The 27,530-nt window shown below is 44.4% G+C and overlaps 1 protein-coding gene across 2 annotated transcripts in view; it reads left to right on the top strand.

Annotated features, from left to right (window-relative positions):
* The window catches only part of SLC34A2 (solute carrier family 34 member 2), a 42,387-nt gene that overhangs the window by 9,849 nt on the left and 5,008 nt on the right, over positions 1-27,530 (top strand). For both annotated transcript variants that reach the window (XM_055000012.1, XM_055000011.1), the window contains exons 2-12: positions 2,997-3,102; positions 3,301-3,441; positions 4,960-5,088; positions 9,746-9,889; positions 10,539-10,650; positions 15,266-15,461; positions 16,441-16,536; positions 17,548-17,668; positions 19,138-19,305; positions 19,978-20,094; positions 25,801-25,925. In XM_055000012.1, the coding sequence (XP_054855987.1) occupies positions 3,000-3,102; positions 3,301-3,441; positions 4,960-5,088; positions 9,746-9,889; positions 10,539-10,650; positions 15,266-15,461; positions 16,441-16,536; positions 17,548-17,668; positions 19,138-19,305; positions 19,978-20,094; positions 25,801-25,925 (1,452 nt within the window). In that variant the 5' untranslated portion in view covers positions 2,997-2,999. The remainder of the gene's footprint in view (positions 1-2,996; positions 3,103-3,300; positions 3,442-4,959; positions 5,089-9,745; positions 9,890-10,538; positions 10,651-15,265; positions 15,462-16,440; positions 16,537-17,547; positions 17,669-19,137; positions 19,306-19,977; positions 20,095-25,800; positions 25,926-27,530) is intronic.

Below are 27,530 nucleotides of genomic sequence, written 5' to 3'. Positions count from 1 at the left end.
TGCCCTAAATGTCAAATGATTTACTACAGCATTCGTGTATATAAAATGCAGTTCCCAAGGTCCCTTCCTAAGCTAACTTGACCAAGAAACTCAGCTGCTCCTCAATTATAGAACCAGTTTTGCTTGATGGTTTTTCCAAACTTGGCCTTAAGCATTCTTTGTCAGCCTAACAGGCTGTGGCTGGTGTTGAAAAACTGAAATTTTAAATGTGCACCTCCCAAATGAGTGATCCAGCTCTGTGCATGTTAGGACTTTGCACATGCTGAACAGCCTTTATGGTTTCCTACACCACTTAGGTAGAAAATGACCCATCTATTGTTTTGCCTTCCATACCATGAAAACAAGAAAGGAATATTCAAACAGGTTAGCATAATAGTTGGGGGGTAGGGGGGTGGTATGATTCTGGAGTAGCACTGTTGTTCCAAAAGTGAATGTATGTACATGTGAGCACACACATGCGCTCAAAGGCAGAGAAGCGATCTAGCCATGCACGGGAAAGCGCAAAGGCACAATTTTCTCTACTCACAGGATATTTGGCACAAGAGCCTGTTTGGTTCCACTCACTAATAGTGTCAGATATTACCCAGTAAAGATGTATGGGATGTAGAGTTGGACTAGGAGCTGGAAGACCCAGTTCAAATCCTCTCTCTGTTATAAGGCTTGCGCTTCAATCTTGGGCCAGCTGCTGTCCCTCTGCCTCACTTACCTCACAGGGTAGTTGTATGGTTAACATGGGGGAGGGAAAATCCTTGCATGCGCCCACGATTAGACATGGGCATGATCTGAATTACGATTAACCCCCCCCCCCCCGATTTTGGCATTTGCGCCATTGTGACTCAGCTAATCGGTTCCGTCCACGGCAACCGATCCAGCAGTCGGGGGTTTGCTTGTTCGGGACTTGATCGGATGTATCGGTTTCTGTTAGGAATTGCAGACACTCTGGGGCTAGTAATTTATTCCCGGGGCAACGGAGCCAGGGGAATGAGCTGTGTTTGCCCTCCTTCTGTCGCCCTCGAAACACGAATGGAAGCCCAGCTTTCCTTGATTAGCAGGCTTCCTTCCAACCACGGAGCAGCAACCCAGGGGAGGGAGGGGGAAGGGGGTGTTCTGAAGCCATGGGCACAAAGGAAAGGCAAAAGGCAGCGTGGGAGGCTGGGAGGCCGCCCGCGCCGTTTGTCATTCCCCAGGACAAGAGGCATGCGGGCAAGCCAGCTGTCCCTTGTCCTGGGGAAAGGCAAAAGGCAGTGCGGGTGGCTGGGAGGCTGCCTGCGCCGTTCGTCTTTCCCCAGGACAAGAGGCATGCGGGCAAGCCAGCCGACCCTTGTCCTGGGGAAAGGCAAAAGGCAGCACGGGAGGCTGGGAGGCCACCTGCGCCATTCATCTTTCCCCGGGACAAGGGGCGCACGGGCAAGCCAGCCACCCCTTGTCCTGGGGAAAGGCAAAAGGCAGCGCGGGAGGCTGGGAGGCCACCCACGCTGTTTGCCTTTCCCCAGGACAAGGGGTGTGCGGGCAAGCCGGCCGCCCCTTGTCTTGCAGGGCAGGTGAACGGTGCGGGCAGCCATCGAGCAACTCGCGCTGCCGCCAGCTCCACAGCACACCGGGACAGCCAGCTTGCTGCATAGGTGGGGCAACCCAGGAGCGTGCCCGCGCCCGCGCAAGAGCCTGACTACAGTTGCCCTGGGCGCTGGCAACCATAGATCCGGCCCCGGGAATGTCCCCTCCCTGAGGGGAGGCGGCTCGTTGCCGGGTTAAAAACTCCCCCCTACTCTAAGTGTGTGTGTGTGTGTGTGTGTGTGAATGTCCCCTTGCCGCCTCCCCCTGCCCGCTGGGCCTGGCAGCCGCTGCCACCAACCACCATTCCTATATCGCTGGAAACAGCGGGGCGCCCTCCCGCTTTGGCCTTCCCGATTCCGGATAGGAAATGGGACTTGATCGGTTAGAATCGGTGGCCTGGGTTCAGCAGCGGCCCGGATCCACGAACGGCTTAATCGGTATTTTTTTTGGGATTGTGCCCATCTCTACCCACGATCTCCTTAGAAGAAAGACAGAGTGAACAGGCAGTGGTGGAGGTGATATCTAGGTGAAGACGCAGGTTGATGCTTTTGTGCAAATCCAAAACATGGAAGACAATGGCATCAGTACATCTATGATACAGGTATACTTTTTCATGCTGCTGCTAACACCCCTGTTTCTTTGTTGGCTGAAGAGCTGGTGGTGCTCTGTGTTCACCATGGGCTGCAGTGATTTGGAGGTATTAGCATATGATGGCTACATCCTCTGCACCTCTTTAGGCAAGTATAATTTTAAGACCCCTCATACTCATTCTTCTACGTGCCAGTGCTGACCAACACTAGTCTGATGTGCAAAGTTGCTTCAAGTTGGCATTGTTAGGTTGGTATCAAGCCCTAAATGGAGAAACAAAAGACCTTTTCAGCTTGTTTTGTTCATTTGAGTGCATTCCTTGTAAGGCTGTCTCTGGGTTGGGGTCTCATCGCACACACACAAAATACCCTGGAGGAGCTGGTCGTCCCACCCCTTGAAGCCTGCCGACATGAATGGGATTTAATGAAACACAAAAGGGTTGTGAGAGGCCACCCAAAGGCTCCTGCCACGTCATGGGGCAAGATGAGTAAAAGAGATAGGTGAGAGCAAGCTGTTCATTAATTAGTTAATATTTGCTAGATCAAAACCAGGCAGGTGAATTCCAGCGCTTACGAGGACCAACCAGCATTCTCGGAGTAGTATGGACGCTTTTAAATGAAGAGCCCTTTTTCAGGCTGGATATTTTTAAAAATGGAGGGGGGACATTTCTTGGTGCAAGAATACTCTCTGCTAATAAATCCCAAATATGCTTTCTTGCAGAAAATGCTTTCATTCACAACAGCTAGTTTATCCCTCGCTTTTATTGAAATAGCTCTTTCTACTGTACATGGGAAAGCTTTAGGAGGCTTTTTTGTTGGCCTTTTCCCTATATCTCTTTTCCTCCCCCATTTCAGAGTATGGCTCCGTGGCCTGAACTAAAAGACACAAATAAATATATTGAAGAACCTTGTTCCAAACAAAAGCAAGTCATGACTGAAAAAGAAGAGAAAAACCCCAAAGGTAAACCAATCGATTAATCCCTACTCAACAGCCATCCAGCTAGTCATGTAATTTTAACCTCCATTGTTTTCAATGGAAGAATTTCCCAATGAAATCAACAGCACTTGGGAGTGTTTAATTTTAGTTGGATCATTCAGTTTCTAAAGTAGCTTAAGGACAGATACTGTAATTATTTTGACATTTGATTTTACTTCTTAGGTGAGCAGGTTTCCTCAAGAAACCAGATAGAACTTCTCCCTGCATACTCCACTGTTGCCTTGACAACTGATCAAGAACCCGAGGATGAAGTGGACCCTTGGGATATGCCAATGCTCCAGAACTCTGGCGTCAGGTGGTCAGGTAAGAAATTAGCATTGTGGAAATGGCTGGATTGCATCTGTCTTCCCAGCATATATCGTTCCCGTTTTATTTCTCTTGGTTCACAAATGTTAATTTTCTGTTTACTCCAGTTGTAGTCCGCCTTTCTTGATGAGACACAAGTGAAGAACAATGCAATAGAACCATGTAATATATACAACAGACAATGAAATAAAATAGAAATAAACCAATGGAATCAGAAATAAATGAAAGTAAAAAAGAGAGAAAAGGACAAAGTAGTTGAACTGAACAATTTACACTGATCCCTTATGCTGGTTCTTCCATTAGTAATACAAAATTGTTGTGTTTTTGTTTTATTTGCTTTGTTTTTTTTCTGGACTTATATGTCACTTCCGGACTGCAGCAGGAGTACATGTGGATAGGGTTGTCCTCTAATGGCTGACACCCAATGGGAGATGGGGACATGAGGGGACTGGTGTCACGTGCAGCATCCAAAGGCAACCCTGCCTGTGAGCCTGGCTTGATGTAGTCTCGGATGCACTATTCTTCATTAGTTTTGCATACCAGAGGCATAGTGTATGTCAGAATTTGGGCTTGACTGGTGGCACTCTTGCCAAAAAGACTGGCATCATTGTTTTGTGTTTACTTTGGCACACCTCAGTAGAACTCTGGTGTGCCTAGTCTTCAGGTAAAGCATCTATAAATTTTCTTCTTGGCTGGAATGACTCACTTTGGGAACAGAGATAGATACCACCCTGTTTGCCTAGGGTACAGCCGCTGTCTCAAACCAGATGACCCATTCAACTGTCCAAATCAGGCTCCTGGCAGTGCTATCTAGGGTTGTCAGCCTCCAGGTAGGCCTTGGAGATTCCCCAGAATTACAGTTCATCTCCAGACTATGGTGATCAGTTCCCCTGGAGAAAATGGCTGCATTGGAGAGCGGCACTGTACTCCACTGAGGTTCCACCCCACCCTCCCCAGGCTGAACCTCCAAATTTCCAGGAATTTCCCAACCTGGAGTTGGCAACTCTAGAACTATCCCATCCATTTCACAGCTGAATTGTTCTTCCTATTGTAAGGCAGTTATGTGGAAAGATGGGTAACTACTACTTAACCTTCCAAAGATCATCAGTGTGTGGTAATGAATGACATGACTTAGTTCTTTCCCTTCTTTTAAATGAAATAATGCTACTTTCCTAACTGGAATGCTACAAACTCCGTGAGTGAGAAAATTAAATTCCATTCAATATTATTCTCTTGTTTTTTCAGTTTCCGTTCATCACATTGCATTAAGTTGTTTGAAAAAGCTTAGCACAACTGTGGGATTTTTTTTGTCTTATTAGGCTTTAAAGTTTCATAAGGTTATTTTAGCTACAATTAACTTTTATTAACAGGAGCATTCCTTCTGGTTTATTATCCACAGAATGCACGGCACCGGTCTTGACTTAATGGACTTACTGGGAACTGCTACACTGTTGAAAATCAAGCCTTTGATTCTCCACTCTTTTTATACATTAACTTGTTCTATATTTTTTGCAGAATTGGATAGAAAAGGCAAAGTGCTGTGTGTGTTAAAAAGCATAGGGAAGTTTATTCTCTTGCTTGGACTCCTCTATTTTTTTGTCTGCTCCTTGGATGTGCTCAGCTCAGCCTTCCAGTTGGTAGGAGGTAGGCAAATAGAATTCAGATTATCACATTGAAATGATGTTCAAAGTCTGTTGATTCTGTAAAATGGAACCTGAGTTCAGCATCACACTTCAGAAAGAATCGCTTTAGACAGATATCTGCAAAGGGAAAAGAAAGAAAGAAAGAAAGAAAGAAAGAAAGAAAGAAAGAAAGAAAGAAAGAAAGAAAGAAAGAAAGAGGGGGGGAAAGTTGACATTTCCCCCCCACCTTTGGCCAAAACATCTTTGGGTTCCAGAATTTCAGAATGGTGTTGACTTTAGAGATTAGCAGTCCCATTTGATTTTAGAAGCTCCTTTTTATTTCAGTTGCCGGTCACTCATGGCAAACATGTCTCCATTGAGACACATGTATGAGTGACTTGAATATCCTGTGGCCCTGTAAACATTTACCGAAGGGCATGAGATTCTGGAGGCTAAAAGCTTACCTCTCTTGATATATTAAGCAGGAAGTGGAAGTAACTGAGGAGTGTGTAGATGTGTGTATATGCGTATTTATATGTGTACATGTGGCAGGATGGTGGTCAGCAAATGCCTTCAACTTCTAATCTTTCCTTGCAAAAAAGATTCCCTTCCCCAGCAATCCAATTTGTACTTCTGGTAAGCACCAGAAATTTGCTGAATTTTGGCACTCACGGTAATTCTTAGTATTTTCACAGGCCCGGGGGAAAAACTAGGAAATTGAAACATTTACTAATATCTCAAAACAGAGTGTCCACAATGAATCTCACATCATCTGGTCTTTTACATGACTATAAATATCACAAAGACGCTTCATGAAGCAAATATCTCTCCCTGCTCGCCCTCCTAAAAACTGTAACTATTGTCAGCACATCTCAGCATTCATCAGTTTCCCCACCTGCCTCTTGCCTGAATAGAGCTCTCAGCTAACAGAAGAGGCACAAGGAAGCAATTTTGCTCCCTGCCCATGGCAGCCTCCAGAGCTGTGTGTGGTTATTGTTCAACACGGGTTTTGCAACCCCAGGAAAAGATTTTCCTGTAGTCAGAAATGGATGCCCGAGGGGTGGGGGTGGGGAGGAACATCGGGGATCATAGCACGAGCCCTGCAAATTCCTTGTGCTGGATCCAACCTTTTAAAAGGAAAACATTTGAATAAATAAATTTGACAGAATAGATTGATCCTAAGGCTGACAACTCTGGACTGGGAAATCCCTGGACATTTGGGGCTGGAGCCTGGGGAGGGCAGGGTTTAGGGAAAGGAGAGTTGTCAGTGGGGTGTAATGCCACATACAGCATGTGCTCCAAGGCTGCCATTCCCGCTGGGGAACTAATCTCTGCTATCTGGAGATCAGATGTAAATCCAAGCAATCTCCAGGCCTCACCTTGGAAGTGAACTAGATTTGAGAGGCACACATGGTATGGCCACTACAAAATGCAAAGGGTAGCAGACCCTCCCAGGGTTAAACTTGACAACACTGTCAAGGAAAAATACCAATGAAATGTAATGCTAATATATAATTAGTCAACACGTGCAAGGTGCTCATGTGCAATAAATACTAATACATTGCAATCAGATATTATACAATAAATACTACTAACCTACAATTAGATATTCCTTTCTGGGTACTATAATACCTGTTCCTGCTAACGCCTGACAATCACTTCAATGAATACATCAATTACATCAATAAATACATCCATCATGCACATAGCAAAAGAATTTGTCACAGTGTAGCTGTGAACACCCTGGAAGCTGTCTACAAGCTCGTAATAAGAAGAGACAGATTGGTTGGTTCTGCAGCATTTAAGAACGCCCTTGAAAAGGGGCATGAACAAGTCCATAAGCTGGCAGCTCGTCGGGCGTTCCCAGCCAGGCAACTCAGGTCATTCAGTATCTGCAACACAAAGAAAATGGTGTTTACCAGTTGGCAACTACGGTTGTGAAGTATACCTACCTCTACAATGGGGAAAACAGCAGAGGCAGACAGGGTTCTTCTTCCTGTAAAAGAGAGTAAGAGAACTAATTAATGTTGGACTTTGCGGCTGCCAGTTTCTTGCATAGATCCTTTTGCAATGTGCATGATGGATGTATTTATTTATAGTATTTATTGATGTAATTGATGTATTCATTGAAGTGATTGTCATGCATTAGTAGGAACTAATTATATATTAGCATTACATTTCATTGGTATTTTTCCTCGACTGTATTGTCAAGTTTAACCCTGGGAGGGTTTGCTACCCTTTGCATTTTGTACTCACCTTGGAAGTTGGCAACCTTGGAAGTTGGCAACCATTATCTCTCGTACCTTACATATAAATGCTTGCCTTTGAAAGCTCACGTTGTTCATGCTAAGCGAGTCAAAAGGGCAAGCTCCTGCTTTCGATTAGGCAAGAGAGATGCAAAGGAAATCTTTTCAACTCAGTAGAGTTGGGTTTTCACAAAGATCCCCGAGTTATTCATTGTCACTATGCTATTATTCTTTAACCTTGCAGTGAAGAAACATTAACAAGTGATGAAAAATGGTTGGCTCTATTACTTCTTAGCCAAGTCCTTTTGATGTCTAAAAAGTGCAGTTTGCAAGTATAGGTATAAAGCCCCACGGACTGGAAAACCATTTCCCCTGTGATAATTGAACACACTACTGTTCTATTTGTAGTTATAGGTTCCGAACACACAATTATGTATTTATCAAATACATCTCTTGCCTTTTCTCCAAGGAAGTCAGGGAAACATCCATGAGATACATAAGATTATCGCAGTTTTGTCCTCACAACACCCCTATGCGGTGAAATTAAATACATTCAGTGCTCATAATGGTTCTTGCTAGCCAGTTGCCCAGTTGCTTGCATATTGATAATGGATTCACCAGACCCTTCATAATCCTGCACCCACCCTTGCCAGCCTATGGCTAACTAACTACACACGAGTAGCCACACACAACCAAGCTTTTCATACATTGGCAAACATATTCCAAACATGCGTGTACACACCAAAAGCTTGCTCTCATGTGTTGCTGCTGTACCATTACTGCCTGTCTGCTCATAGACTGGGAGCAATCACGTGCGTGGTTTTCAGACACCTGCCGTTTGAATGAGCTCTTGAGTTCTTTTTAATCGACAGCTCAGTTTACTATTTATGTCATTTATCACCCACCTTTTTAAGTATAGAACTTCAAACTTTAAATCCTACCCAGTATATTCAAATGTTTGATTTTCTATATTCCCAGTTTCTAGATTCCCAGTTCAAATTGGTCCCATGGGAACAGCTATGGTTGCCAACCTCCAGGTGGGGGCAGGAGATGTCCCCAGAATTACAGTGGATTTCCAGGCTGCAGGGATCAGCCCCCCCTGGAGGAAAGGGCTGCTTTGGAGGGCGGAGTCCATGGCATTACACTCCACTGAGGTCCCTTCCCTCCCCAAACCCCACCCTCCCCAGAGTCCAATTTAGGACTGCTAACTCCAGGCTGGAAATTTCCTGGAGATTTGGGAGTGAAGTTTGAAGAGGCTGGTGTTTGGAGAGGGGAGGGACCTCAGTGGGCTATAATGACATAAAACCAACTTTCAAAGTCAGCCATTTTCTCCAGGAGAACCTGATCTCCGTAGGCTGGAGATGAGAGTTGGAATCCTGAGAGAGTTCCAGGTCCCACCAGGAGGTTGGCAAGCTTACTCTACCTCCAAATCTCCGGGAATTTTCCAACCCAGAGTTGGCAACCCTAGGTACAACATATTACTTCATGGTTTCTTTGCCTCACAGTGAAAGGTCAGGAATGCTTCCCCCCCCCCCCCATTTTGTTGATTTGACATTTTGTCAACTTTATGTTGACGCATCGACTGAGAGGGGCTGGAGTACCCGTCAGATAGCCCTCCAAAAACAACGTTCACAGGCAAGCAGCCTGTTTTTGCACAGATAATTGAAAGCTGCGTGCTTGTCATTGTCTGGCAAAGTGGGATAAAGTCAGCTTTGATCCTTGGGTCTTTTGAATACTGTAGGGGGAAGTAAAAGTTGGCAAAGTTAGCTGCTTTTCTGGTAACTCTACAATTGTACCACTCAGTGAGAGTTAAATCTGTTCCTTGCCTTTGGAAGTCTCATAAGAATCAAGCCGGCTTCTGTCTGCATAGCCACATCCAGGGTTTTGCCTGCTCACACTGTGTCCCTTTTCAGACATTACAATTGCACATACTGGTAGCCTACGTGAGAGCACGCACTATCCACAATCCTCCTGATAAACACGGCCTCCGTGTTATATGATGAACAGGGACAATGTGTATATTTATCATGCACATGTAGTACAGTTTTGGTAAATGTGAACATGATCCCTAAAAAAATCCATTGGTCAGTTCATGCATACGACAGGAATACAAGCATAGTGTTGCCCCTGTTCGCACAACATAATGACCATGTAAAGGCTACGTGGTCATGGTCTGATGGTCATGGTCTGATGGGTACTCCAGCCCCTCTCAGTCTACGTGTCAACATAAAGTTGACAAAATGTCAAATCAACAAAACGGGGCTTGGGGGGGGGGAGCATTCCTGACCTTTCACTGGTATACACCATTGTAACATCTGAAAAGGGTTAGGGTTAGGGAGAAGGAATGTAACAAGAGTGGTATGGGAAATTGATCACAGGCTCTTACACATATTATAGATATTTTGTAGTTATAAAGGCATTCCCTTTTCATAGGTAAAGCTGCGGGAGACATTTTCAAAGATGGTTCCGTGCTGTCCAACCCTGTGGCAGGCCTTGTGATTGGCGTCCTGGTGACCGTGATGGTTCAGAGCTCTAGCACCTCCTCCTCCATCATAGTCAGTATGGTGGCCTCTTCCTGTAAGTTAACCCTAAAAAAGATTTAGGCTTTGTACTAGTCTTTGTGACAGTTGCACACAAAAACTTGGGATAGCAGGAAGACAGCTTCACTGTATTTTTATTTTATTTTATTTATATCATTTATAGTCCGCCTTTCTCACTGAGACTCAAGGCAGTATATCAGAAACAGTGCATGATAAACTACAGGTGCATAATACTGGAAACTAATCATGGCAAAACTCTAATATAAATGAGAATGGTTAACAACATTGTTATAGAATGGGAAATTCTGCCCAATTTGGTTTACTTCATGGCCGTTTTCACACTGGCTGTTTTCACACCGCTTACCGGCCACAGAACATCGCGCCAAGCTCTGGGAACGACAGTATCTTGCGGGCATAATTTCGTGCGAAAACTGCAATTTTGCATGAAATCGTGCCAGGAAAACGCTGTTGTTCCGGGAGCTTGGCGCAATGTTCTGTGGCTGGTAAGTAGTGTGAAAATGGCCTATATCTAGAAGCATTTTAAAACAACCTTGTTAGGCTGTTCCTAAAGCACATTGCCTTATATGGTAAATCCCAGTCCCAGAGATAGTAGGGAAACCCTACAGAGTATTGTGCTCTGGCATTCTCCATCCCTCTTATTCTTGTAACTGATTCATCTTTTACAGTACTGACAGTTGAACGTGCAATTCCAATCATAATGGGAGCCAATATTGGAACCTCGGTCACCAACACTATTGTGGCACTCATGCAAGCTGGAGACAGGAATGAATTTAGAAGGTACCGATGCTTTATTTTTAAATTGTGGGTTAAAACAGTGGACTAACAGGAATACTAGAACATTAAAGGAAAAAAGGAGCACCAGTATCACAAAGAAGTCTGTATAAACTGTTCATAAGAATATTTATATATAATACTGTAATACATCAGTGCACAAACAAATAACAATCCATATAATCCCAGATTTCTAAACATTTTAAAAATCTATGTACCCACCTAAATAATATAGTTGTAATAAAGATATTAGTCTCTAAAAGAAACAGTTCCCGAATATCCATACAATTTTCTTACATTTTATTTCATTATTACATATTCATATTGTTAATTGTTTTATAGGGACATCTTTACAACACTGCAGCTTCTTTTCATTCTCCAATCCTCTTATTCTAGAAATGAAGCAACCTAACCCTTCCCATTGAAATTATGTCTGGCTTAGTCATTCTAAATAATTACATGGTACGGACAGCCTGTGCTTTGGTTTTCAATTATCTTTTACCTTTGTTTTTTTTTCCATATAGATGGAACAGCTGCAGGCATACAGTAGTAGAATTCATAGAATGTTTGCATGGGTTCCAAGTTGTCCTTAATCCTTCATAGTACATTACTCTGGTTCTTAATATTGCTTTCCCAGGTCATAGAACTATCCAGTCTCTGAAGCTAGCCAGCCCTAGGTGTTCACATTCCTTCCAGCGTATTTATATAAACAAGTACCTTACTCAATTCGTTTATAGTCCATCTTTCTTGCTGAGACTCAAGGCAGATTATAAAATGTTTTAAAACCCAATTAAATCATATAGCAGAAGACATCCAATAAACAATGCAGTAGGACTGTTATGTTATGTTGTCTGCCCTTTTCACTTGGAATCAAGGTAGATTACGTAGTGTAATTTCCCCTGCAGTTGGGCAAAATCAGCAGCTGCCCATACACACACTTTCTCTGCAGTAGCCCCCACCTTCTGGAACGCCTGTGGAGGTCAATCAGTCTCCCACTCTCCTGGCTTTCTGTGATCTATGCAAAACTGAATTATTCAGGAGGCCTTTTTAACTTAGGTAATAGGGTTGTACCATAAGAAATGGCTCAGAGAGATGCCTTGGTAGAGGGACAGGAACTGTAGGCAGTTCGGCTGGGTAATGTCTGCTGATATAGGTATGCTCCTACTGAGTAGTTCCGTATCATTAAAGATGTCATGTTTAATTACTTATGCTTTGTTTCAGCAACGTTTTCATCTCTATGTTTTCAAATTTCTGCAACCTGTCCCCTATTGTATTGTTCATTGAATGTCCTAGCTGCTGATTATATTGACTTGCACTACAAAATCTCCTTGGATCTCAGTGATAAAAGCAGACTATAAACAAACAAACAAACAAACAGAACAGCTGGGGCATCAAACACTGAGCGAGCGGCCAACATGCCAAGAAACTTTGTGTGCCTCTCCTTGAATTGGGTTTTTTGTAACTGCCAGGAAGAAGGGGATATCGGAAATGGGATTCCTCGCATGCAAACCCGTTGCGGTTACTTCTCTGAATTTCTTGCAAGCTTCAGAGCAGCAATAATAATATTTTGGGTTGTCACCTATTAAGTTCATATCATGTTTGCAAGCTTTTTGCTGCTGTGAATTTGATACGGTCGAACGTAGTGAACCTTCACGCCTTTATAAACACAGAACTCAGCATTTGCATTTTATGATTTGTTTACTGTATGACGCTGTGTTCTCATGTTCGTACCGTTTTTCCTATGAGCTGCAAATTGTCAGTTTCATAACCATTTACAGTTCATGTTCAATTTGTATACTTGACATAAATAACTGCTAAATATCAGTGATTGAATGTATCTTTAGTCAGTAGGTCACGGTTTTCTTGTTTAGGGGAGTCGTTGCTCTGTGACCCTTTCTTGTTTGTGATAGAAGCTCGACCAATTCATAACAAAGACCATCGTCCTCATTGTGGCCACGTCTGCCAGAAGAATCTCAGAGCCAAGCTACAAGTGACGAATTACACTTGCCTGGCAAGTGAACAGACTCACGTGCATTCCTCCCTGTTCACTTGTCCTCCACTTGCGCTCCACTTGATCAAGTGAACAGGGAGGAATGCACGTGAGTCTGTTCACTTGCCAGGCAAGTGTAATTCGTCACTTGTAGCTTGGCTCTCAGACTTAACGAAAAATAGAGCAGCGAAACAGAGGCAGGCGACAGCAAGCCACCTCTGCTCATCTCTTTCTTTGAATACCCTATTGGGTTGCCAAAAACAACACCGTTTTTGTCCCCTTGATGCTCAGGTTTCTTATATGTAGGTTGCTAGCCTGTGTCATATACTTTTAGTTGAGTGTGACTTTCTGAGAGGAATCTTTAACATCATTTTCCAGTAAAGAGTAGGGTTGTCCACAGATCTGTCCTAAACAGTTTGCATTTGTGATTACAACGAATCTGAACTTATGAGGGTAGTTTGTCAATACTCTGGAATGTTCCCTGCCTCACTGCTGCTTTCTGTTTCACTTCCATGAAGTGTGGGGCCTGTGGGGTCAATGAGGCCTGCTGACATCTTTCCTGGAAGCCATTCAGGGTCACTCTAAATGTTACTTCTTTCATGAGTTCACTACGGAGTCAACCCATGCTCCACGCGGTTGGCTCCCAGCAGCGCTGGGGAATGACTTCTATAAAATAAGGAGAGCCCAAGTGGGCTTGGAAAGCTGCCGCCAGGGGACAGCGCCTGCCTTTCTTCAAAATTTCCCCCCCCCCAAGCAAAAGAAGTGTGTGTTTGGGGCGGGGGAGGGGGGGAGAGAGAAGTTTCCCCATTTCTGCTTCTGCATATACATACAATACCTCCAAGGAGGTGTTGGGAGGGAGGAAAGGGGGAAGGTGTTTAGAGAAAGGGTGGGAAAGGGAGAACCACCTTGCCAACTACCTTCCCTATTCATCTTATTAATTTCCACCCCCATCCTTCTCTGTGAATCTCCCCCTGCCCCATTACTTTCCTCTGTCTGATTTGATATTTTGTTGTTATCTGTGTGTGTGCACCAGTTGGTGCTCACTTTTTGGTCCCCCCCCATTTTGACTTGGACCACGAAGCTCTCTTTTTCTTTTCTTATACTCTCAGTGTACTGACTCAGCTGGGCGACCAACCTCCAGGTGGGGTCTGGAGATCTCCTGGAATTACATCTGATCTCCAGACTACAGAGATCAGTTATCTTGGAGAAAGTGGTAGCTTCCGAGGGCAAGCTCTATGGTATACCATAAATTCTAGGTGAAATTTCTCCCCAGATGTTCCCCTCCACAGGTACCACCCCCAAATCTCTAGGAATGTTTCAGGATAGAAGTGGCGGTCTTATTACTTTGTTTCATCCACATGTCCAGTCCTATTGATCAAATATGCTCTGGAAATTCTGTGCTGAGAACTTCATTTCCAGACATGGATGGGCCTAATTCATATCAAGAAGGCCTGGGAATCTTCCCTATACCTGGGAATTAAGTTTCAAGCATGGAATTCCCAAAGCATGTCTGGCCATCAGGACCAGGGCAGACGTAAGACTTCGTAATGTACAGTTAGACCTTTTACAATGGACTTTTATGCAGGGTTGCTCTGGTCATGATGGGCTCATCAACAAGAAGCCTCGGCATAAGTAGCCTCATTGTGGGTGAAGAACTTAGTATAAAGACCACATAACTAGAGAGAGCCTGCTCAGTCGAAATTTGGGATTAAGAATGAGGATTAGGCCACCAGCCTCACCAGTAACGTCACCAATTGATGCATTTTGCAATAAAAATGTGAAGAAGACTGATGATTTTATAACTTATCTAGATATGATAAACACACAAGGAAAAATAAAAACGTGGCAAACAGTTAAAGCAGAAGGAAAGAGAATACAATGGCTGGTATATCTCCAAGTAACCTTGAGATTAAAAGAAGCTTCCCATACTTAGAGAGGTCAAATAAGAGACTTAACTGATTTTGAAAAGATTACTACTCAAAAGAAATACCGTATGTTAGGACAAATGTATAAACTCTTACTTCAGTATGATATGGAAATGGAACAAGTTAAAATGTGCATGCTGAAATGGATCCAGAGTTTCAGAGAAGAGAGGACATTTCAGCAGTGGGAAAGCTTATGGGTGAAAGACATAAAATTTGCAGCGAGTCAAGCCTTAAGGGGGAAAAGGTGGGGGGGGAGGGAACTGAGCACTGGGAAGACGGACTTGCTCTCTACAACTGTCCTTAACACTCACTTGCTGAAGGCTGCCTGCTGCTGCTCTGATGGCTGGTGGGAGAAAAATAAATTTAAAAATAAAAAAAATTAAAAATGTGGAAGAGATGTCACGTTGCTATAGGAATCACTGAAAACTCCTTTTTTTAAAAAAAAACATAAAGTTCTGGTTTCCCCCAGAGGTGATACATCGCAATTGTGTTGGTGGAGTCCCCCCCCCCCCGCCCCCACTCTCCGGAATTCCAACAGTTGTCAACCGTTGGCTGGCAAACCTAAGGCCATCCCAGCTTGACTTATGCTAGGACTTGGCTCTTTTTATTAAGAAGAAGTGTAATTTACCCACTTATAGAAACTTTTTGCCACCTTGTCCTGGATTATGTGGATTTACCATTTTGGCTCCTCTTGATTTTTCTGCAGGGCCTTTGCAGGGGCTACAGTCCACGATTTCTTTAACTGGCTTTCCGTGTTTGTGCTGCTGCCCATTGAAGAGGCCTCAGGCTACCTTTTTCGTCTTACAAATGCCACCGTTGAGACCTTCCATCTTGAGAGTGGAGAAAGTGCCCCTGAGCTGTTAAAAGTCATTACTGATCCTTTTACAAAACTTATCATCCAGGTAGGCACTTTTCTCTGGTACTTACTAGTTGCCAAACCACTTTTGGGCAATGAGCTGTGCCCTTCTGATGGTCCCTTCAGCCAAATGGGTAAGGCTGTAAAGTTATGTGTGAGTGAGAAAGGCAAATGGCACGATACATTTTTTTTAGTAAGTTGGGTTTGGGAACCCCCCACAGGAAGCCCAGGAAAGGGCAACTGGGGGAAATACCACTTTTAAAGTCTGCAGGAACCCGATTCGACTCAGTCGGGAGTCGGGAGGACTGCAGGGTGGAGGGAGAGGGCCTCCCGCCTCCCCCGCATGACTTTTTCTGAGCTGAAACAGCCTCTGTGGGGAGTAACTTGGGAGCTTAATGTGCTCAGAGAGAGAGAGAGAGAGGAAGAGAGAAACCAGATCACCTGGAGAAAAGGGACCGTATTTGTAGCTTCGTTCAGATACCAGTTATCTGACATGTTTAGCCAACTCAAACTCAGTTACAAGGAAATTAACTGTATGGTACACTGTTTTTAATCCAAACCAATGTGCCATTCTATTTCACTCAACTCATCACTGTTCCACTCCACGCTGGCCCTCAGCCTCTCAGAGACCAATTGTGATTTCTGCCTTGTGCAGAGACGTATGATGGTGATGCCCTGGTTCAATCCAAGTCACCCAATTTCCTAGCCTTCATATGAGTAAATGGCAGCTATTGCCTGCCTTCTGTGGGAGAGTGTCAGGGACACGGTTAGGCTTAGGAACCAGATTTGTTGGGATCCCAGGCAGCTTCAGGGAGATTGGTGGTTTCGCACCCCTTCGAGCAGGCGTGCTGATTTTCAGCCTCTAGAGCTTAGTGGGTATCACTAAATGGAGCTCCCTCCGGTCTGTTCGCCCAGCTTGGGTCGGGTTATTAGAACGTGAAAAAGAAATGAACTACAGGATCTGTGTATTATATAACAAATAAAAATCAAACTTTCTTTTCTGTTTGCTTTTATGTGTCTAACAGCTTGATAAATCAGTGATCAGTGCAGTTGCGACAGGTGATGAATCAGCAAGCAACAAAAGCTTAGTGAAAACATGGTGTGAAAAGAAAACTCACCTGGTGGGTACTGTATGTAGACGCCATCGAGGCACAGAGGATATTGTTACTACATTATCAAATGGTCTTCTCATTTCTTTTTTCTTGCTCAACTCCAAATGGGAAGGAGCTGTAATGTATGCATCACTGTGGAAATCCAATTTTATTACATTTAATATCACATTAAAGTTTCCTACAAGTGCCTTGCCCTAACCTAGACAGCCCAGGTGAGCCTGATCTCGTCATATCTCAAGCTAAGCAAGGTCGGCCTTGGTTAGCAATTGAATGGGAGGCCTCCACCAAAGACCAGACCCAGCAGGGGTCGCCATGAGTCAGCTATGGCCTGAGGGCACTCTCCATCACCATCACAAATGCTTTATCTACTGAAATCTGGATATATGACAAACAAATTGGGTCCAATACTAAACAGTATGGAGGTCATTAATGATCCTATAAGTGCCTTGCCCTAACCTAGACAGTCAGGTGAGCCTGATCTCGTCAGATCTCAAGCTAAGCTAAGCTTTAAAAAAACTCATAAATTGTGACCTTGGATGGAGATTCATTGTTTGGATCTCCACAATACTGGTTTATATTCAGCCATCCATACACAGAAGGCATACAGATTTTTCTCATGTTTCTCTCCATTACGTCTTCATGTTCTGTGTGTATCATCTGCACAAATTGGAAACTTCTAGAGCTAGCATTTAAGCGTAAAAACCAAAAAGTCCGTATGCAGATAGTTGAATACTGGTCAGAAATTCTTAGCACCTACATAACGCTTGTGAATATTTGCAGTTCTTTATGTACATTAATTCTTACAACAATCCTCAAAAATATATTTGTATTATTATTTGTGATCTCTTTGCCAGAATGCTTGTCATGTTGATAGGCAAGGAGAAGAAGAAGGCCTGCATATTGCAGGGTTCGTAATTTTCATCACCACCAACAGACTCTTTGCTGTAGCACTTTAAACTGCAGGAGAATTGAAAAGGAGAAAGTTGACTTCATTAGCCTGATTTACATGTTGCTGTCTAGATTACAGAGAATTATACCGTCCCATCACCTGAAAACTGCACATCTCCAGACCTTTGCTGGACTGCTGGAAACTTGACCTGGACTCTCAAAAATTATTCCAACACTGAATATATTAAAAAATGTAAGGAAGTATGCCACTTGGTGCAATTTTAAGAATTTACAATACAAAACCGCATTTTCAGAGCAGAAGAATTGCATGTTACAAGAGAAATTTTTCAATAAACATATAACAACATGAAGTGCACTTATTTACTGCTCTTCTAGACAGAGCAGTGAATGAAGTCAGTGTTATTATCCCCATAATGCAGCTGGGGAGCTGGGGGTGAGAGGAGTGGCTTACCCAAGGCTACCTGCTGAGCTCATGGCAGAATGGGATTCGAAGTTTTCGAACCAGCAGAGTGCTGATTAGCAGCCCAACCATTTAACCATTGTTCTCTATCATACGAAAGAAAAACTGCAGCTAGTCTGATTACATCCTTACCCAAATCCTTGTATAGCTGCAGATATCCAGTGAACACTCAGAGCTGAATCACAAGTTACAGAATCCTCCTGTCCCTAGCACGGATCGTCGACTGATGTGGTCTGGGAATTCCACGTTTGGAACTTAATGTCCAGGCACACACATGCCGATTCAGATCAGGACTTCATGGAGAGAGGGGTTTAAGCCTCCCCCCCCCACACACCATTGTACCGACCAGTTTCCGGTGAAAATAGGGCACGTATTATATAAAGACAGAGTTGACCTTGTGTGTCAACATTGGCATCATTGCTGAGGGATGTCGTGGAAGGCCTGCATGGGCCACCCATGATTGACATCCTACCTAGCCCAGTTTAAGACAAATAAATTAGTATCTCCAACTTCTTAAAAAAGATAGCTTCACAACGCAGCTATCTAACAGACAGATTTTTTTTAAAAAAATACTGAGGGCTATGTTAAATGTTACTGCCCTCATATAGCTGCTGCCCTCTGGTTTATAACATCTAAAAGATGTGTGTTTTGTATGTTTGTGTGTGTGTATCTGCTGTCAGAATCGCAACCTCCAAGGAAGTGTGGTGTTGTTGATACTTTTTGAGTGCATTGATACAAAATAAATGTTTAGGCATCATCCATCCCATGGGGGGCCTTGAAGAGGTTCTTGATGGAACTTCATGGGGCAAAAACATTTGAACTCCTCCCGAGTCTATACGGCAGAGAAGTCCTGTTCAGTTGTTATGCTTTTGGCAGTCCAAGCACATGTAAGGGGAAATTGTTCTATGCGCAATCCTCTTGATACACACAGTTGCCATTTTGTGTGAATAGGGTGACGTGTCTTCTCCAGCTTTGGTACTTGTGATATGTGTTTGCATGTACTGAAACTGGAAAATACACATGCTACGTTATTTACACAAAATGGCAACTGTGTATATTCAAAGGATTCCAGGTAGCATACTCGCCTGCTGTGCGAGGTTAGAGCACCAAAATCATAACAACTGACCTGGACTAGGGTCTGGGAAAATGAAACCTATTACAAGCACCCACTTTTCTCACCAGAATAGATGAACTGTAATTATTTTAAATACTCAGTTAATTTAATTTCCCTCCCTTTGTAGGTAATCATATTTTTGCAGGAACAAGCCTTTCTGATTCAGCTGTTGGCCTCATCCTGCTGGCATTATCCTTGCTTGTACTGTGCACTTGTTTGATACTGATCGTTAAGTTGCTGAATTCCGTACTTAAAGGACAAGTGGCAAGTGTTATCAAGAAGACACTCAACACGGGTAAATACTCCCCCCCCCCGCAATGTACATAAATAATAACAATAATAATAACATTCGATTTATATACTGCCCTTCAGGACAACTTAATGCCCACTCAGAGCGGTTTACAAAGTATGCCATTATTATCCCCACAACAAAACACCCTGTGAGGTGGGTGGGGCTGAGAGAGCTCTGAGAGAGCCGTGACTGACCCAAGGTCACCCAGCTGGCTTCAAGGGGAGGAGTGGGGAATCAAACCTGGCTCTCCAGATTAGAGTCCCGCGCTCTTAACCACTACACCAAACTGGCAAATGGAACACTGGAAAAGTTCCAAGTAGACTGTACTACTTCTCCAGTCCAGATTGCTATGAAAAGAGAGGGAGAGTTAACAAGAAACATACCCAATGGGCTGTGCTTTTCATCTGTACTTCAGAATTATCCATTTTTTAAAAAACAAAAGCAGTGCTAGATGTGTGTGTGTGTTTTGGGAAAGCTTGGGATGTGAGAAGGTGGGCCCATCAGCTCAGCTTGTCTCCCCCAGTCTTCCCAGCTGAATGCCTGCCTGCCCCTGTGAGTGTAGACGGCTGTTCCCAAAGCTCATCCCATGAACAAAAATGTTGGTGCTGTGTATTCTCTCGTTCAAATGACCTGATTGACCCTGCAGGCAATGCCTGACTTGCTTCTGTTTTCCAGATTTCCCGTTTCCATTTTCTTGGCTCACAGGATACCTGGCTATGATAGTGGGAGCTGGCATGACCTTTATAGTTCAGAGCAGTTCAGTGTTCACGTCAGCAATCACTCCACTTGTTGGTAAGTATAATGATACAATCAATATATCTCATTCTTAACGTGGCTCCATCTGTGAATACTTAAATCCAGAGAATGGAGCCTCTAACAGACAACACAGATCTTTCTATACATCTGAGAAAGTCCCAGTTTTGTAGAAAAATCTGAAATTTTAAAAGAATAGATCAAGGCTCCACTAGCATTTATAAGACTAACAAAATTTGTGGTAGGGTATGATCTTTTGTGAGTCACAGTTCACTTCAAATCATGTTTGAGTGAGTGGAAGCTCAGACCACAAATGTTCTCTTCGTCAGATGCATGGAGGGCAAGAAGAAACTGGTCAGATACATAGGTGGAGACGGGAGGGAGGAGTAGATGCAAACAGTAGCGTCTGATATGGAGATCAATTTGCTTCTGTTAAGGAAGTCAGTTACTTCTGATAATGAGAATGATAATGATAATCTATTATCAGAAGTAACTGACTTCCTTAACAGAAGCAAACTGATCTCCATATCAGAAGCTACTGTTTGCATCTACTCCTCCCTCCCCTCTCCACCTATGTATCTGACCAGTTTCTTCTTGCCCTCCATGCATCTGACGAAGAGAACTGATTCTCGAAAGCTTATGCTACAATAAAGTTGGTTAGTCTTAAAGATTTTGCTACTACAGACTAACACGGCTAACTCCTCTGGATCTATGACCACAAATGTTGTTAGCCTTATAGGTAAAGAGTCCAGTAGCACATTTAAGACTAACCAGCTTTATTGTAGCAGAAGCTTTTGAGAACCACAGTTCTCTTTGTCAGATGAGAACTGGATCTATAGCCTCATTGGTGCTACTGGACTCCTTTTCTACTGCTATAGACAGACTAACACAGCTACCCATCTTGACCTACCTTAAAAGAATAGTACATTAGGGGTTTAAAACTCCACAAAATAGAAGCTGCACTGTAGTGCTAGGCCATTATCCCACTATTCCATCAAACCATTATTTTGGGGGTGGTAAACTGAGGTCTTGCTGTCCACATTTCCTGAAAAACCTTGCTCATGAAGTTAGTGTCTTGATTGGTTAGGATGGCCGTGGAAAAGCCCACTCTTGGGAATATCATGAGCAACTCATTATCAATTGTTACTGACCCTGTACATTTCAGAATCACTACCTTTGGATATAGAGCAGCATAATCAATGATCCTTGGCAGACTTATCCAGTGGTCCTGCCAGGTCCAGGGCAACTCATTCAAAAGTCTGACCAGTTTGAGGTCTAAGGTAGGCCTGTTGCTTGCTACTCCAGCCAGTCCAGTACTATTTCATGATTGGATTAACTTGGTCAATCCAGGCCAATCCAGACTGGGTACCACTCCAGACCATAACACCCAAGTGGTTTCTGCCACTGAGATGTGGACCACCTGTGTCCAATAGCTTTGAACAGCCGCATGGACACACCATATTTGTATTACTTCCCCCGGGGGTCTGGCTGTTCCGTTGCTAACAGTGTTTGGCTGCAACCTGTATCAATGAGGGTCCACATCATCATCCTATCTACCCTGGCCTGTGCTGCTGGCATACTAGGTTGGGGGCAACTGCTTACCTGGGATGCTGTCCATGTGTCCTCCTCAGAGCAGTCCAAGACTACAGGGGCAGTCTTGGCATACATTCCCAGTCTGTCCACAGTCCAATGGGCTGCTTTCAGGACCTTTCCAAGTGGCTAGGGGTGTTTATGGGTGGGGACCAGGGTTGACTGGATTGCTGGTTCCTAGGTCCTGAGGCAGGTGTAACCCCCAGAGTCAAGAGAACCAGGTTCAATGTTTACCAATTCAAAATAATAAATGTAATTTATTTAAACACAGCTATGAAACATTCCCAAAGTTATCAATACTGGATCAGTAACCAGTGACCCCAGCGCCAAGTCCTATTCACAATCCCTTGATAAAGTATCCACAAACAGTTCTGTGGATTTGGCTGGAGGCTATGTCTGTAACAGAGTCCGAAATATCCAAAAGGCCTCACCACCGCAGGACTCTGTTTGTGAAGATGCTGTCTGAATCCTGGAGCTTGCTTGTTGCCCTAGGAGCAGTTGCCCTTTTCTCCTAGCAAGATGAAGTGGGGCAGCTCTGTACTAGGGTGCTGGTCTCAAAGAGTCAATGAGTTCAGCTGCCAGCGATTCCTGTTCTTTGCTCTTCCTTGCTTCTTCAGCTGTTCCCAGTTACTGCAGTTCTCCCAAGGAGAAGGGTTCAGCTCTTCCAGCTAGCAGATTCAGCTCTGTGATCTTCTTAGCTCCAAAGCTTGGAAACAAGCTTTGCCTTCCAAAAAAGCAGCAGCTTCAGCTCTCCTCTCTCTCCCTCCAGTCTTTCCAGCTAGCCTAGTCCTGTATAACACCACGCCTCTTAGTCATGGTGACCTCTTTTTTCTATACATGCCCCATGGGCCTTTGCTAAACATGCAAATTAAACAACCCTAGGTACAGCTCAGTTATCTGCTAGTCTGGTCTATCTATGTCCCTGCAGTCTATTAATCAGGTCCAGGTCCTAGGCCCCAAACCCTTTTCCCAGTACAGGCTTACACTGGTCTACATGCCCTGATGGCAGCCTGCTAGATTCTGGTGGTTTGGGTCCAGTCTGAGGTTGTCTCCGGGTGGTGTCTGGGCCACGGGGGTCAGTCAGGTGACAGCTGGATTCGTCTCCTCAGGTTACTGTTGGCTTGACTCCTGGGTGTGAGGCAGTGCCAGTGGTGGTCGAGGCCCTCATCAGTTTTATTGCCGCTTCTAGTGTCTTTGAGGTACTGCAGAGCATCCAGTTGTGTTCTGCTGCTAGCAGAATCATGGCATATTGTTCTAACATGACTAACTGCCATTTCCATGGATGTATAGTTGGCAGGATTAAGCCACCTTAAGCAGTCAGCCCGGATCTTTTGGCTCACCACATGAGGACTGAAAACTTCTACATCAATCGGGCTGCTCAGGGGCCATCAGTTAGTTTCCTCGCTCACTTTGAGCATACTAAGAATCGCTGACTTTACTTTGGCTCAGAGCGGGACCACAAGTGACGCCTGACACAGGTTGGACACTTGCCAGCTTCCCTCAAGTTTTGATGGGAAATGTAGGCAGCTTGGCGGAATGTTGGACAAGTGACAGTTGAAAAGTCCATTGGACAGCAGTCAGAGAGTCAAGCTGCAAGACCAGGATGCCTACATTTCCCATCAAAACTTGAGGGAAGCTGACTAGTGTCCAACCTGTGTCAGGCGTCACTTGTGGTCCCGCTCTTAGACTATGACCTCCTGAGATGCAAGGCAAGGGTATCGACAACCTCCTAGGCTGGACCTGACAGACCAGGGGTCAAAATCAGAGCTCACTGGGCTTTGGCAACCTTGCCGCTGTTGCAGTCCTTTCAAATGTGTTGTGGAGTGCCTCCAGCTCATCTGTTGGGGACATGGTGGAAATCCGCACTGGCCCTAATCCTTGCCCTCCACTCCCTGTTCCTCCTCAAAGTCACCCATAGTGGTTAAGGGCTGCAGGTCTCGAGAAGGCAGTCCCGTAGGCCAGCACAGGACTGTTGTTGCATCTGTAACAGCAGTTTGAACAGGTCGGCCTGTTGGCCAGCTACCTGCTGTGGAGCTGTTCCTGCACCTGCTGCTCTCCAAGCTGCACCCACCAGGCTTGAAGGTTCACCTCTGGGCCACCTTGCATTTAATTGGGGGCTGATAGACCTGCATTCTCCACCACTGTGGCCCCACCAGGGGGCAGTGGGACATCATAGGTGTCTTCTGTGGTCAGCAGAGGCTCATCTAGACTCAGTGGGGCTCCTTGTAGTTCCATTTATTGCAATGAGCAAAGTCTGCACAGATATCCATTTGAGGGCAATTCCTTTCACCTGCCCACTTTGCCCCTTTAAAAGTTTAGGGTGCTGAACTGTGCCTCTCCTGTGGGCCATTTCCACCAGGCCTGCATAGGTGTCTTGTCTTATCTTGCCCAAAGCCCAAGCTCTAGGTTCATCTTCCTCCCCTCTGTGCCTTCTCAGCCTTTCCCAGCCAGCTTCTCATCCTCTCTTCCCTCATCTCTCTTGACATCTCCCCATTCATCCCTGGGGCTCCACCCATGCCCAGCACTGCCCCTTCCTTCCCTGAGCTTCTTCATCACTTAACCCCTTCATTGCCTTGCCCCACCCCAGTTAGATTTGCATAGGGCTAGCCAGAGACCATTCCTGCCCACTGTGCCCCCAGTCAATGCCCTGGGCTGGCAAAGCTCCTGCCCTATTGTTAAGCTCAACAGACAATGATGTAAGTATCCACTGTGATAACCTAACTAAATAATAAATGAAAAGAATGTCTGTGAAAAAATATATATGCACAATTTATAAATAAATACAAAGAGTTAAGGTATTTGGTAAATCGTGAAATACAACACTTAAAGCTCTGTATCACAATAACCAGAAAGCAATAATTACCCTCTTATTATGAAAACGCTCGATACAAAAACATACAGTAAACAACTAGCCAGCAACTTTACCTGGAGTGGACTGAGCGCTTGCAGCCACCCAGAAGTCTGCAGAAGGAGATTGCTCTTCATTTTCGTTCCTATGATCAACCTTTAAAAAACATTTGGATATCTATTCTTTGGACTTGAATCACATTGCTGGGGGTGAAATTTGTTTAGTGTATGTTTTTGTATCAAGTGTTCTCATTATAAGAGGGTAATGATTGCGTTCTGGTCATTGTGATACGGAGCTTTCAGTGTTGTTTTTCTGACTGGCAGCCTGCTCTTGCTTCTCCTTGTCCAGCTAGCGGGAGGAGGCTGGGTCAGAGGCTTCAGTTCTTCCTGCTCCCTCCTGGCCTTGAGGCCTACCTGACTTAGTGCAATCCTAAGCAGAGTTACTCCAGTCTAAGCCCATTGACTTCAGTGGGTATAAACTGGAGTGACTCTTCTTAGGATTTCACTGTTAGAGTCTCTCTTCACATTACCAAGTCCCTAAGGACACTCAAGTGCAGGATTGTATGTCTAGTCCTCAGTTTGCATGCAGGCTGTTCTTGCTCAGTGCTTGTCGTAAATGCCACTTTCACGGGAGCTTAGGGTTGCCAGCTGCAAGTTGAGAAATTCCTGGAGATCTGGGTGGTAAAACCTGGAGAAACCTGGAGAAAGTGGGGGTTTGGGGAGGGAAAGGTCCTTGGCATGGCATAATTCCATAGAGTCCACCTCCCAAAGTAGCCATTTTCTCCAGGCGAACTGATCTCTGTGGCCTGGAGATGAGTTGTAATTCCAGGAGTTCTCCAGGCACTACCTGGAGGCTGGCAACCCTAATCCCTTTGTGTGGCTGCATCTGCAAGTGATTCTGGAGGGAAAAGCACCAATTCAGCTCAGTTTTCGCTGTGAGTCCTGCAGGCTCCTTTGAAATGCCAATTTGCATTTCTTTAAGGTGTGAGAAAGTGTCAAGATCTGCATTTCAATGAATGGATGTGAGGGAAAGTGGGATACTTTTAATAGTTGAGGAGAAACTGATATCAAACACATGATGTGGAGCAAACTGAAGTGTAACTGTGCAATCGAGTGCATGGAAAGTTGGAGGGAGGACACATGAAATGAGGTTCTCTTGAGCATCTCTAGATACTTAGTAACATGTAGAGAGACTCTCACTGTTTGGGCATGATCCGCAGTTGGAGAACTGCTGCTCTGAAGTGCTATATTGGCAGTGCTGATAGTGATGCTAGCGTTGTTCTTCCTTGATTTTCTTTTCTCTACCAGGAATTGGTGTTATAAGCATCGAGCGTGCGTACCCCCTTACTCTGGGATCCAACATTGGCACTACCACAACAGCAATTCTTGCTGCTTTGGCCAGTCCAGGAAGCACGTTAAAGTATTCTTTACAGGTTAGCGTTCATATCTGGTTTTATGATGCGGTGTGTTAAAGACTTAATGGCAATTTGGATGTCATGTGCATTTTATTTATTTAAGCAGCTTATCAAAAATAGTTCTGCCTCGCATTTTGAGCTCAGGGAGCTCCCAACATGTCTCACAGTCACAAGTATTAAAACAACGGACCATCATCATGATACAGTTTCTACATTACCTTAGGGAGATGGAATAACTGTTAAACCAATTAGCACATGCAGCTTGCCCAAAATCTTGGAAAACAGGGCTAGTAAGATAGCACACCGGCTTTTAGCATTAACAAGAGTCCCGGTCTCGCTGTTTAGTAATATACGGAAGTCATACGTAGCCCTGACAATTTCATAGTTTATATAGTATGACCCCACTCTGTAAATGAAAAGCCATCATTGGCTTCCCTTGCAAATAGTGCCTTCAACCTGACTGTAGTTTGCCTTTCCATATCAAAGGTACTAACAACCATAATAAAACCTTCTAGGAAATTAGCATCACGGCTTTACAATCACCCTAATAAGGCAAGAGAATTATTGACACTTATGGAAAAAGTAAGGATAGACACAGTAGATGTTTTATTACCTCTGCACAAGATAAAGTCCATTGATACCCTGATATGGGCAGAGTCCAATCTGGCTGATTTCACATTTCTTTCACATGGAAACAAACAATAAATTCATGTGTTACATACAGCACTGTTCATTCTGTACCAACCCCCAAGAAAAATTCTAGGCATACTGTAATGTCTGACTTGGTACAAATTTGAAAGTTCTTGTTGACTAAGACAAATATCTTAGTTATCAGATCATCACATTATTTGCAGTAGCTGCCCAGTAGATAAGACATAAACATATCCCAGCAATAGCTGATACAAACACTATGGTAAGATAATTTGGATTGCTAAACTGCACGTGGTACTGACTGTAGAACTATCACGCTAAGGGTCAAACAGGGTAAGATGCTGGGATTCAGCACTAGTTCAAGGCATTTTGTAACCCCAAGCAAGGTACACCCATCGCCTCCTGGACCAGGTATGGGATTTGGACCCAGCTGGCGGCAGGCAGCACAGGCTCAGGAGGGGATGCCTTCCGCCTGTTGCACTGCTATGGGGCGCATGCTTGAGCCCCTGCAGTGCATGACGCCCCCTCCCCATTGCGCTGCCCCAAGCATCTGCCCTTTTGGGATCTCCTGCTTTTTAGGAAGGATGGTTCAGATTGAGGCTCCGGCACTGACTGAAGAGGATGAATCCCCCCCCCGCTTCCTATTTTCCTGATGCGAGTCGCTAGCTGCAGTTTACACAACAGGAAACACACAAAGGTGCCATATGAATGTCCTTCCCCAAGCCAGTGGAGATGGTGGGGAATTTGGTTTGGTAAAACCACACGGTGGAAAAGGAAGTCTTGAGGTGGAAAAGAAAGGGTTTCCCCCTCCCCCAGCACCATGATGACTGCATCTCATTTGGCTCCTCTGCTGAATGCTTTTAACAACAGCAACAACAAAATGAAGGACGATCATAGAACTAGATATAATACATGTGATCAGAGGTGGATCTGTAGATGAAAGTCCAATTGAGGAAGAACCAAAAATCTGAC

This window comes from Eublepharis macularius, chromosome 15, assembly GCF_028583425.1.
Source record: "Eublepharis macularius isolate TG4126 chromosome 15, MPM_Emac_v1.0, whole genome shotgun sequence".
In the NCBI taxonomy this organism is placed as follows: domain Eukaryota; kingdom Metazoa; phylum Chordata; class Lepidosauria; order Squamata; family Eublepharidae; genus Eublepharis; species Eublepharis macularius.
Note: the sequence above shows the minus strand (reverse complement) of the source record. Positions and strands in the feature narration are given on the sequence as shown.